General features: G+C 38.6%; 1 protein-coding gene across 2 annotated transcripts in view; it reads left to right on the forward strand.

Moving 5' to 3' along the window:
- Positions 1–455: 455 nt before the first annotated feature.
- fmnl1b (formin-like 1b) overlaps positions 456–13,798 on the forward strand; it is a 40,893-nt gene continuing 27,550 nt past the window's right edge. For both annotated transcript variants that reach the window (XM_047377731.1, XM_047377732.1), the window contains exons 1-3: positions 456–1,207; positions 9,997–10,080; positions 13,413–13,496. In XM_047377731.1, the coding sequence (XP_047233687.1) occupies positions 1,046–1,207; positions 9,997–10,080; positions 13,413–13,496 (330 nt within the window). In that variant the 5' untranslated portion in view covers positions 456–1,045. The remainder of the gene's footprint in view (positions 1,208–9,996; positions 10,081–13,412; positions 13,497–13,798) is intronic.

The raw sequence follows: 13,798 nt of genomic DNA on the forward strand, positions 1-13,798 counted from the left end.
TGTCAAGGATTTTCAAAATGAGCATTTAGACCTTAATTTTGTGTTTTTAATATGCAGTATGTGATGCAATTTCAACAGGTTGACTGTTATTTAGTTGGTTGTTATCAGGCTATTTATTGAATAAAAATCACTAGATTATTATTAAACATTCTTTTTTTTTACCTTTAGATGATAATTGATCAACTAAATAGTTTTAATTTTAGGTCTTTTTATCACACCGGAATGGCACATTGAAGACAGAAAATCAATTTAAAGCTCAATGAAAATTTTTATAAACAGTCATTGATATCAATTTTCCTGGTCCTTGCTCTATTGGCTGTTGCTTGGCAGGCTTCAAACATTAGATGTAGCTGGAACAAGAAGGCATTAGGACCCAGAAGGCTCCCTGGTCTTAGTTAAAGTCACAGCTGCCTTCAGTCTATGTCTGTTGGTCCCTGTGCAACTGTCTACTGGATCTTTGCCTTGCTCTCTGTTTTTTTTTTTTTTTTTTCCTGTGGATATGGCACTCAAAAATCCAAACATTTCTACCATCCAGGAGCAGAAGGATGACATGTACGATTACCTGCTGGAACAGCTAATGGTGTTCACCTGAAACCACTGCAGCAGCTTTAAAACCAGTTTATCTGAGTTTACTTCTCAAATTTCCTGAAAAGAATTTTCTTAACTTCATACTCATTCTGAACAGAAGCTACAGGCTGTGTGGACTCTACCTTCTAATCCACATTTTCTCTATCACTTACTCAGCTGTCACTCTGTCTGTCATTGTCAGGATATCCCCTTCCCTCTTTCTAAGGTTTCATAATGCTTTGGGATCTCTGCGAGGTCTGATTCTTTTTTAGAAGCTGGGCGGAATTTCATCCCTCTTTTAAAAGAATGAGGGGTAATGACGGCAGCTTCACGATGAGTTAGTACTGTGGGTTTGTGGCAATGATGGAAGGTCATGGGCCACGCAGAACTTTGGAAATAGCCGAGCTTTAGATTTGGATTATAAAACCTTTGTTAAGGATTTTTGTAGGAGCATTGTTTGGACATATTGATCATAATCATGGGAAACGCAGCAGGAAGTGCTGAGATTTCTCAGGGAAGGGATATTAAGGAGACGACGATAACCAGCCCAGAGTGCACCGGGCCTCAGAAGCAAACGGCAGGACCGAAGCTTCCGATGCCACCCGAGAAAGAGCTGGAGGAACGCTTCAGCGCTGCACTGGTAAGCCCTGAAGCACATACTTTTGTGTAGTGTGTCATAAGTGCAAGAAAACAAAATATGTGGAATATGTTTGCAATGTCCACATCAGAACAATCTTATCACTATGTCAGTTAAACAATGCAACTGTGGAAAGATACGCAAAAGCTCCTTTATGCTGGACTGATTGCAGCTTTAATCTCACTGCTTTTCAGTGCTCTGTTGGAGGATGAACATGTGAAAGTCCAGTGCTAAAAAACGTGAGCTTTACCTTACTTCCACAGCTTTCAATCAGCTTTAAACAGGAGTCTTAAACTTTTTTCAACCTGGGACCTCCAAACTGATGGAGAGATAGAGCAAGGACCCCAACTATATATATATATATATATATATAAAGTCAAATTGCTGGCCCACTCTTCTAGAACTGTTTGGCTTTTGCCTGTTGCTCCAGAAATGCAAGGTTTATCACATTATACTAAATAAATCAACATTGATTTCTAACACAGTTTGGTCTGTCTGTTTGACTGTTAATTTCTATTATCACTAAACTGTTGTCCTTCATTTACAAAAACAGGCTGAACTCATGCCTAGATAGTCATGGTAACAAAAACAATGCAAAAGGAAGACACAGATCTGAGTCACAACAAGGAAGGTATGTTCAGAATGCAGCCAGACGACTTGCTCGGTTATTGTCCACATTCCTCTGCTCATTGTCAGTCTTATCTCAGAAGTTGGTGCTGATGTTGACCTGACATATATATTCTTTATATATAAACTTCCCCATTCCAATAATATAAGTAAAATTATTTCTGCAGAAGAGTCAGAGGTTTAATATTTTTCTTTATCGCTCTAGAAACAAACAAGCTCAGAGATATTTAAGTACATGAATATCTCTGAGCAAGTCACATTTTTAAGCCAATCATTGTCCTAAAGTCCCCATCTCTGAAAAGCAATCTAAAGCTAAAGATTGGGGACTTAAACTTACATGACAAAAAACCATATTTCAACATATCTTATCATATATGGCCCACAAAACATGTTTTATTCCAGTGTGCAGAATTACCATGGCTTTAGCTGCTAGTTAAGTGAGTTATTCTGAAAAGGTTTTCACATCTTTTCTATTCTTATCACGTTCAGGGACTTATGGGTTTGATGACTTTTTCCTTTAAGTTTCACATGCAGCAGCCAGTCTTGAGTATTTTTTCAGATGACAAGATAAAGACTTTTCTCTGACTGTGTTCCTACGCAGTCTGGAAAACTCTGGGAATTTGACTTCAGTGTTTTCCAGGACTTACAAGTATGGAAAGGAGAAAATAACAGTTTGCCATTTTTTCCATCCTTGCTAACTTTGCATTTCTTCCTTCCTTCTTTCCTTTATTGTGTCCACCTTCCCTCCCTTCCTTAGTCTTTTCTTCCTTCTTTGTTTCTTTCTTTTTAGTGTTTCCTTCCTTCTTTCCGTTGGTCCTTCCTTCCTTCATTCCTACCTTCCTTCCTTCCTCTACTGCTCCATATGTCTTTCTATCTATCCTAAGGTGTGTTTCATAAAAAAAGGCAACATTGCTAATTTGAGATACTCCTGTTGTGGCGTGCTGCTCAGAAACTCCCTAGGGTTAGATAAAGTACTTAAAATACTGAAATTCACATAAAGAAAATTTCCTTCAGCAACAAGCAAGACCAGAGTGATCAAAAATATCTTAAAATTCAACACGCACATAACCGTAATAAACACATAGCACGTGCAAATCCCCAAACATACATATATGCATGCACACCCACAGAGTTTCAAAACACCATTTAAAAAGCAAAATTTCTCTTCAAGCTTGGCAAGAAAAACAGAAATTTAATGTTTCTTGTCTTAAAAAGTTACAGCTGAAGAGATAAAAAAAATGTCCTAAAACAGTTTTTACATGTTAAAATTTAGGTCTTCTGAAATGATGAGTAAATGGGATAAGACAAGTCATTGTAGACCTGAGTAGCTTTCGTTTGCATGGATCATAAAAATTTTGATGGGAGAGCTCAGGTGACAATTGCAAGGACAATGTGAATACACAGCAAGGCTTTATTTTTCGTTTTTTGACTGCACTGTGTGTTGGCTCCCTTAGAGAATTATTCTGTTTTTGCTTTTTGTCACACTTTGGTTCAAATTATCAAATTAATTTTAATATCAAAGATAACCGGAGTAAAAGCAAATAGCTGTTTTCAAATGATGACTTCATTTATTAAAGGAAAAAAGCTATCCATGACAACCTGACAGTATGTGAAAATGTAATGGCCACCCAAAGCCAGTATCTGGTTGGGCCACTTTTGGCAGCAACCACAGCCATGAAGCATTTTCGTTATAACGGGAAATGAGTCTTTCTTATCCTCGTGGAGAAATTTGGGCCCACTTTTCTTTGCAGAACTATTTTGGTTCAGTAACATTAAAGGCTTTTGAGTTTGAGTGACCTGTTTAAGGTCATGGTACGGCATCCTAATCAGATTTAATTTTAGACTTTGACTAGGCCACCCCAAACCTTCTTCTTTTTTGACCAATTCAGAGTTGGTGTTGCTGGTGGGCTTTGAATTATTGTCCCGCTGTAAAACGCAGGTTTGCTCCATCTTAAACTTGCAGACTGATGGCTGGAGACTTTGCTTCAGCATTTTCTGGCAAAGAGAAAAATTCATGGTTTCATCGATTACAGAAAGTTGTCCACATCTTGAAACAAGAAAGCAGCCACATACTGTCACAGTACCAACACCGTGTTTGACTGTAGGTATGAGGTTCCTATTCTGAAGTACTGCATTAGTTTTGCAACACATGTAAAAGGTTCCACTTTTGTCTAATCGGTCCACAGGTCTTGGGGTTCAAAACTTTATTTTATGGCAGCTTTGTGTTCCTTTTGGTCAGGAGTGGTTTCTAACCAACTCCACCATGGATGTCATTTTTGCACAATTTCGCTCTTATTGTTAAATAATAATAATAATAATTAGAAGTTGTTCTGGGTTCTTTTGCTACCTCCTGGATGAGTTGTTTATGTGCTCTTAAAGTACTTTTGGTAGGCCGACCATTCCATTTCATTTGAGGAAGGTTTACCTCTGTCTCTCCATGTGTGATCAATTTGTGTCTTTGTATAATTAACTTTAATTAAGTGGAATCCCAAAGCCTTAGAAATATCTTTGTAATTCTTTCTAGACTGATGGATGTCAGCCAAAATGTTTACAGCTACAGCTCATGTTGATTTTGTGAGATAAAAACAACTGACGGCACAAAAGATTAAGTATGTTTGCCAAATCTGATATTAAAAAAAAATGAACAAAACAAAAAATTGTGAAAATATTTATTAAAAGAATAAATTCAATCACCTCTATAGTCAAGTGGGTTTGCTATTAAGTCTTTGGGCATCCAGGGTTCTCAACAACAGAAGAAAATATCTCGCAGTGATTGCCACACACCCTGCTTACTGTATGTATTTAGCTACAGTAGTGTTTGTTTGTATGCTGCTTCCATGTTGAGGACAATGAATATGAATTTGCATGTTTTGTTTACCAAATGACATGGTAAATTTCTTTGTGAGCAGCATTTATCGATGTTTGTTTTCCTGATGTGAGGGTTTTGTCTAGTCCTTCTGCAGGTAGAAAGAATTGCACGCAACAAAAGGGAGACAGAGGGAGTTTAAAGGCCCTAGTGACTTTCAAATTCATGTTGAGCACCTTTCCCCTCAGTGTTTTGAATAAACCTTTGCATATTCCCAAACAGGGAATGCAGCAGTGTGTAAAATGTAGTGTGATGAAAAGAGAAAGGAAGGGAACATTTCTGATTAGAAGGTCCTTTCTTTAAGTGGATTTGTTTTAATATTTTGTTTTTGTGCATGTAGGTTTGCAACATAAAAACTAATAGATACAAATTGTGTTTTATTATGAATCACTAGCCACACAGACATCAGTATTTCTAAATATGCTTACAATTACTTTTATTTGCAGAATTGTATATTGGACCACTGCAGACGATCACACTGTCACTTCAGGTTCTGATCTGTACAGGTCTAACCTGATCACAGTCATAACATGCAGCAACTGCTGTCTTTTCCTTGTTTGTTTCAGAGTAATATTTATTTACATAAAAAAAATAACTAGTATCTATAGTAGATTTCAGGTAAATTAAGCAAGAGACACTTCATGTCTGCAAATGGGAACTTGTTCTTAAACATTTTACCTGTTAAGTAAAGGCCATATAAAAGTCTGATGGCATTTTGGTTGATGTGTGATTTTTTTTGGGTGCTCTGGATGGTCGGAGTTACTCCTCCATTGATTGCCTTGACCCACCCATTTACTTTTTTTTTGTGTTCTTAACATCTTTTTAAAAAATATGGCACCCTAGGGTGTGCTTTTGCTTGTAGTTGTGCCGTAAAAATGCTAATTTATGTTCTTTTTGTAATCATTTCAGCTCTGGCAGTACTGCTTTCTGTTACGTGATGTGAAAGTGAGGTTTTAGTCTGATTTGGGAACTGACAAATATTAATTTATAACAGTGTCATCATCATAGTCAAACCTGGTTTAGGCAGAAATGGTTTGTTTTCAGAAAGTCTTAGTGTTCTCTTAAATCCCTCCTAATTTTAGTAAAACTGTCCTCTTGAGGCCTACATTGTGAGCAGTGTATGTTGAGATACAAGGCAGTAAAACATGGATTAAATTACCCTTTGTAAAGCAGACAGAATGAACTGTAAGTGTTCCTGGAATCTGACTTTTATATAGATGAGAAAATATTCCATCAGTCAGTCATTTTCTATACTGCTTCTTCCATAGTGGGTCACGGGGAAGCTGGTGCCTATCTCCAGCAGAAAATATTCATATTTGTTTATTAAACCTTTCTTTTTTTACTGTGATTTCTCCTTGGAAGTGGAAAATATTACAAAAAACATCTAAAAAACAACCAAGTTTGCACTACTTTGTAATAAATGGTGAGAAAGTTTAATAGGTATGTATACTTCTGTGAGGCTATATCAGCATCTTCATTATTTAGTGTTATGCATTATCTGCTAAAGCAGCAGTTTTGTTTACTCCAGATTTTCTGCTTTGAATAGCTTCTCAGGGAAGGTCTACATGTAACCAGTGTTTATTGATCCTTCAGCTTCATTCATCAGGCTTGATTGATCCAATTCACATTCATCATTGATCTCCTGCCGTTGTTTTACACAGAAAAACGTTTTCTATCGTCTGCCACATGTTTCAGATGGCTCAACTCATGTATTTAACCAGATTTACAAGATCAAAGCTAAAAAACAGCTTATGAGGTTAAGCTGTAAGTTCACCTCTGAGCTACTGGGTGTTCAAAGTTCCTGGTGTGTAACCCCACAGATCTCCAGTAAACCTTCTATTGTTGATCAAATGGAAGCCAGTATTTAAGTAAAATTAAACAAAAACTCCTAAGTGAATGTCCACCATATTTGAGTTAACATTCATGACAGTTAACATTCATGCAGCTAATATGTCTATGTTTGCTGATCTGCTATATGGGACACAATACAGTGTACGGTGGGCTTATCTGGCCTTTTGCAGAAAAGAAGAAAGGTCTTGTGCTTTCTATCATCCAGACAAATGCATATTGTCACTTTAATCGATATTAGCTCTTTTCTGCTTTGATTCTAGCAAAAAAACATTTATCTCCTAGGTTCTCTAAAAACTGGGTCAAAGGTTTGAAATTGTATGCTTAATGCTGTGTGTAAGATTGTTGTACCAACATAGGGCTGAAAACAAATGAGGTCATCACACAGTAACAATAAAGACGTCTGACTGCATTACTGGACAAAAGCAGAGCTTTGAATTATTGAAGAAGTCCAAGAGTTGGTGTTTTCATGCAGTATTAAAATACAGTTAATCAGCCTTTACTGTACAACTGATAGCAGCTAAGATTTTACATTTTGTTCCTTTTTGTTTAAAAACATTATATCCAAATTTATTTTTTTGTTTCACCAGCAACCATAACAAAGCAGATTTATATCATCTTGAAACCACTATTTTATATATTTTATATAATTTATATTTTGTATTAACAATACCCTTTAAACTGAACCTTGTTCAAAAATACTGAACTATCCATTTAATATATCTGCTGCTAAAAAATCCTGTTTAACGGATTTGTTGTTTCAAGGTAGCCAATAACAGTGTATGGAAAGGTCTTGAAAAGCATATAATTTGGTGGACAAGTATGGACAAGGAAAATAACACATATGGTGAAATCCCTGTCCAACTGTCAACATGCTTCATCTATTTGTTTGCTTGCTACTCTGATTCAGGGGTATAAACAAACAGCTGCTTGACGTAGAAAAAATCCAGTGTGGAATGTCTGTATTTGTTTTATTAACGTAAGGCAAAAATAAACCTGAAACTCTAGAAAATGAACGTCGGGAAAAGTATCAAACTTTGGCCATAACTGTGTAGAACTGTGATGCATATAGATTAGATAAAATAAATTATAAAGGATATAAAAATAACATTTTATGTCAATCCATTTAAATTCACAACTTTTTTCTCTTTAAATGTTAAATTTAGAAATTCTAAACTAGGGTTTCTCAAACTTTACTTTCAAATGCCCAAATCTGATTCCCTTATCAGGTCAAAGATGCAGAGTAGCCAGTGGTGTGCAGATCTTTTATTTAATTTCTTATAACCTGAAAAGTGAAAGATTTGTGGCATTAAATGACCACCACCGAGCTACTTTTATAAGACAGTCTCCTTAAACTTGCCTTAATATTGCCTAAACAAAAGTACCCGTACTCGTCGTCTTCCACTTTATCCAGAACCAGGTTGCAGGGTCGGCAGACTCAATAGAGACACCCGGACTTCCCTCTCCCTAGACACCTCCTCCAGCTCCTCCGGGGGGAGCCCAAGGCATTCCTAGGCCAGCCGAGAGACATAGTCCCTCCAGCGTGTCCTGGGTCGTCCTCATCCGGTGTAGATACCCGAGCCACCTCAACTGGCTCCTCTTGATGTGGAGGAGCAGCGGCTCTACTCCGAACCCCTCCCAAATGGGCGAGTTCCTCACACTATCTCTAAGGGAGTACCTGGCCACCCTACAGAGGAAGCTCATTTCAGCCCTTTGTATCCAGGATCTCGTTCTTTCGGTCATGACCCAAAGTTCATGGCCATAGGTGGGGGTAGGAACATAGACTGACTGGTAAATTGGTTGTTCTATAAAAAATTCATAAAAGTTATGAACAGGACTGGTGACAAAGGGCAGCCTTGACGGAGTCCAACATGGACCGGGAACATGTCCGACTTAGTGCTGGCAATGCGGACCAAACTCCTGCTCCGCTTGTACAGCGACTGGATGGCCCCTAATAAAGGGCCCCTGACTCTGTACTCCTGGAGCACCCCCCACAGGTCACCACGAGGGACACAGTCAAATGCCTTCTCCAGGTCCACAAAACACATGTGGACCAGTTGGGCAAACTCCCATGAACCCGTGAGTACCCTGGATTGAGGAGATCCTCGAAGTACACTTTCCACCACCCAATAATGTCCCCAGTTGAGGTCAGCAGCCTCCCACCCCCACTTTAAACAGTGTTGGGAAAGCACTGCTTCCCCCTCCTGAGGTACCGGACAGTTTGCCAGAATTGCTTGAGGCCAACAATGTCCTTCTCCATGGCCTCACTGAACTCCTCCCAGGCCCAAGTTTTTGCCTCTGCCGCAGCCCGGGCCGCAGCACACTTGGCCTCACTGTACATGTCAGCCACCTCAGGAGTCCCACATGCCAACCACAGTTGATAGGACTCCTTCATCAGTTTGACAGCATCCCTTACTGCAAGGTGTCCACCACCGGGTTTGGGGATTGTCCCCGCGACAGGCACCGCAGACCTTACGTCCACAGACGTTCCCAGCAGACCCTCACTATACACTTGGGCCTGCCATGTCTGTCTCATCTTCCAGCAGATTCAAATCACCACCAGGTGGTGATCAGTGGACAGCTCAGCCGCTCTCTTCACCTGAGTGTCCAAGTCATACGGCTGAAGGTCTGAGGACACGATAATAAAGTTGATCATCGACCTCCTGCCTAGGGTGTCCTGGTGCCAAGTGCACTGATGAACACCCTTATGCTTGAACATGGTGTTCATTATGGACAATCCGTGACTAGCACAGAAGTCCAATAATGAAACACCACTCGGATTCAGTTCGGGGGAGGCCATTTGTCCCAATCACGCCTCTCCAGGTGTCACTGTCATTTCCCACATGGGTGTTGAAGTCCTCCAGCAGAATAATGAAGTCCCTGAGATGGGCACCATGCAGCATCCCCGACAGGGATGCCAAGAAGGCCGGGTACTCTGCACTATTGGTCGCACTACTGTCCCTGACCCGAAGGTGCGGGGATGCAACCTCTCATCCACAGGGGTAAACCCTAACATGGCTGAGACGGCTGAGCTGGTGGGCAACAAGCAAACCCCAGCCCACCGCCTCTCCCCGTGGGCCACTCTAGAGCAGAAGGGAGTCTAACCACTATGGAGGAGCTGGGTTCCAGAGCCTGACTATTTCTAGTCGATATCTCTTGACCTCCCGCACAAGCTCAGGCTCCAGGCTCAGGCCTGGGGTAGGAACTCGTCGTAAACAAAAGTAAAAACAGAAAAAAAAACAGTACAAGGTACTTTAAAATTAGACTACTGAGGTAGAACTTACAGATACCCAGAGACACAATACATAATAACGTTGTGTGGTATGAGTTATGCTCATTTTCAGTATGAGTGTAACTTTTACAGCTATTTTTTAAATGTAAGTGCTGCATCATTTATGTTCCGGAGAACAAATTGTACATTTTAAGCATCACTCTTGTCTTCTGCTTCCAGAACACAATGAATCTTCCTCCAGACAAAGTGCAGATCCTCTCCCAGTACGACAATGAGAAGAAGTGGGACCTAATTTGTGACCAGGTATGTTTGGATGAAGGTTTTGCTGCAAATCAAGGTTTGAACTCCACGATAGATTTAAGAATACTAAATTTTTCACATACATAAATGCATAAATGTACAAATGTACCACTTCCAGTTATGCACAACACATAGAACATTAACAAACAAAGCTTCTCCTTAGATACATTATATTTATTTAGCTTTAGCACTATGATCCACATCATTGTAAAATTTCAAGATCTTTTTGTCCAACCGGGGGTTTAATACAGTATTAATAAATCCCTGACCTTTTTCTTGTCAAATTGAGCTTTCTGGGCCCAAAACTGTTATTTTCTTTTTAGATTTAGCTCCAGTTGATGCCACAGTTTGAACTTACTGTTTCTATCTTATTTTGGACAAAAGGTTTGGAATACTCAAAACTATAACGGAATCTGTTAGACTTTGCTCTCATGACCTCCCCACATCCTGTGTGGCAGACATGTATTAGACTTCAAAGTACACTGGTATAATTTCTTAAAAGTAGACAAAAAGCTGCTAAAACTTGGTAAATTGGATTAAGCTGTACACAAACGTTCTGACACAATGTCATGGTTTGATTAGAACACGTGTCTGCATGTTTAGATGTTCCCTGCTTCAACACACCTAATTTAAATTGATGAGGCATTTGCAGATGTCTCCTGATCTTTCTGACAAAACTTGGAGGGATTTCAGTCATTCAATGTAGTGTTTTGGTGAATAAATTTTAGGGGAGTGTGTTTGAAATTACAGGAAACAGCTGTGTAACCGAGTAAGCCGATGACGTATCAGAATCTCCATATTACCAGTTGTTACCAAGGTAATATCATACAGTCATAAGTCTGAATGCTGAAATAATTTTAGTTTCATATGACTGAATTAGAAGCCCTCAATGAGTTTTAAGTTAATGAGGAAGCTGGACATGGTTTGAATAGAGCTACAATGCTCTCCACAATTATTGTCCCCCCTGGGAAAGAAGAGTTAAAAACCCTAACATAAATTAATCTTTTATTACAGCAGCATAATCTGACAGAAAAAAGTCACAGTTCTCTTACCGTGAGCTTTTTAGACCTGGTTTACCATTCTTCTTGCTGTGTGGTGGCAAGTTAAACGTGGCTCCTTATTCAGTCCTACCACGGTTTCAGTTGTTTCACAGGTTGTTTCACAGGTTGTTTTCACCACAATACAAATATAAACCAATAAGCACAAAAAACTAAATTACCCCAGAGCTAAAATTTAAATGAGTTTCACAAATATATGGATGTCATAAATATTTTTTTCATCTAATTCAGAGCCCCATAGAGTTTTAAGTTGAACTCAGCTAAACACTTGTTTCCAATCTCTTTATTATGACATATTAAAATAAACAACTAAACGTAACAATCATTCTCAGTTCATTTTTTAAGCGTACAGTAAATGCATCAACTGGGAGAGATGACCTTATGGAAACATGAAGCCATGATGAACTTAATTAACAGCTATTAGCCAAGTGAAAATAATGCAATGTAAAGCTTTATAGTGTTGTGGAATTTTCTTATCAAAGTGGGTAGAAGTTGACTCATAACAAGAGAAAATCCGGACTTTGTCTTTATAAGTTTTATTCAAAGGCATTCAGCATTTGAAGACCCTGTCACTAAGGTTAGTCAGTTGAAACAGAGCCCCGATCAACATTTACACACAGTATTTATACCAGAACAAGACGTTATCTCAGTGTTATCTCAACTGCAAAGAGTCTGTGTTTTATGACCCAAACCCTTCTTGAGTTCAAAGGTGACAAGGTTATCTAGGAACAGACCTAACTGCCCTTCCTGACATCGTCCTAAAAGATGGGTCTGAACCATTAAGCTTCTGATAATGGCTTTTACAGCTTCTTCCTCTAACACAGATGTTCACAGAAGTGAGGTAACCCAAAGGTCACACACTTTGGAACACTTAATAAAATAATTTCCATCACAATAGAAATAACTAATTGTAGAACTGTTGATTTGGGAAAAACAGTTGTTTTCTAATGTGGGATATATTTCAGGTTTGTAATAATAATAATAATTTTAACGAACAAATGTTTTTACCGTACAATGTATGATTCCAAATCATCTTGAGAATTACCTTTGAGTAAATAAGTCTTTGGTGTGTGTGTGTGTGTGTGTAGATTCTCAGTCATTCAGAACAAGCCAATCCTAAATTCCTAAAGGTAACTGGACTTCTGTTTCTCTCACCAAAAGGCTTTAGTTCTGAACATGGGTTAGGAGTATCAGGTTTGTAAATTGTAGTCAGAATGATCTCCCTTTTAGGACCATTAAGGTCACGGTTCACTGACCAACCCATCATTCTGTTAAGTGCTTTAAAAACCTGGTGTTTCAGAAAAATCATTAAACCATCAAACATGGCGGTGGGATTGTCTGCGGCTACGTTGCTGCCTCGAGACCCGAATGACTTGCTGCAATTGATGGAACCATGAATTCTGCTGTCTACCTGAAAGAGAACATCCTGCCCTCAGTTTCTGCCTTTAAGCTCAAGCACACTACGTTTATGCTACAGGACAATATTCCAAAGTGCATCAGCAAGTAAACCACTGAATGTCTCAAAAACCAAAAATGAACGTTTTGCAGTGGCTTAGTCAAAATTCCAATTTTTCATGCTCTAAACCACTTCAATGTGGCTAAATTTAAACAATCCTAGAAAAAATGGGCAAAATCCTCCTCCATATCAATGTAACTTAATGCCAATTATCACTAACACGTAATAACAGCTTTTGCAGCCAAGGAGGGCATAACCAATTAATAGGTTTAGGGGGCAAATACTTTTTCACATAAAGCCAGAATGGTTTAGATAACATGGCTTGATGATCTGAAATATCTGAACTTAACAAAAACAAGAAATCTGTCAGGGAAAATACTTTTGACAACACTGTGTGTAGAATGGACACATCTAACCAGTATATCTGTTTTAAACTGTTATCACAGACACACATGAGATAGCTGATAAATATTGTACATCTCCGTAGGAACCACTGAGTGGTACATGAGGAACTGATGGAGGATACACGTTGCTGTCATGAAGCAGCTCACTCTGCTTCTACTTAGTTGTATCTTTGTGGCTTATGGCTTTTTGACACATTTCAGAGTACAATGTGTAATTTGTGACCATGGGTGTTACAAATGGAGCTGAACTATGTATCTCACTGCTTCACCACAGTCTAATCATTTCTTTCATTTGCTCAAGAGAAAATGTGTAATGAAACTGCCGGTGGGAGCCTCTCTTTACGCTTTCCCTCTCACTGCACACCGACTGCAATCAAAGATAATTACAGGCCTCTCTTGGTTTCTCTGCATCTTCAGGAGCGGTTTCAAGTCAAAAATCCTCCATCTACCTATTTGGAGAAGCTGAAAAATTGTTTGGATCACGGAGGAGTCGGTCGGAAGGTATGACTCAAACGTCAGACTTTCATAATTCCACTGTGAAGAATGATTTCTGATGCATAGAAGAAATCAAGGAAAATTAAAAATGCTAAATTGAAGATGTTTATTTTAGGCATGTTATGCTTAAGCAACAAAACCATAATGTAATGTAGCAATGTAGCATTACCTACCAGTTATTCTACTAAGCACAAGCATAATCAGATTTTTTTAAATAAAGATTGTAACAAATACATATTTTTACATTGCTAATAAACTTTTATAACATTCTAATTAATTTTAGTTTTAATATATTGATTCATTAACTG

The sequence above is a fragment of the Girardinichthys multiradiatus genome, chromosome 10 (genome assembly GCF_021462225.1).
Source record: "Girardinichthys multiradiatus isolate DD_20200921_A chromosome 10, DD_fGirMul_XY1, whole genome shotgun sequence".
Taxonomy (NCBI): Eukaryota; Metazoa; Chordata; class Actinopteri; order Cyprinodontiformes; family Goodeidae; genus Girardinichthys; species Girardinichthys multiradiatus.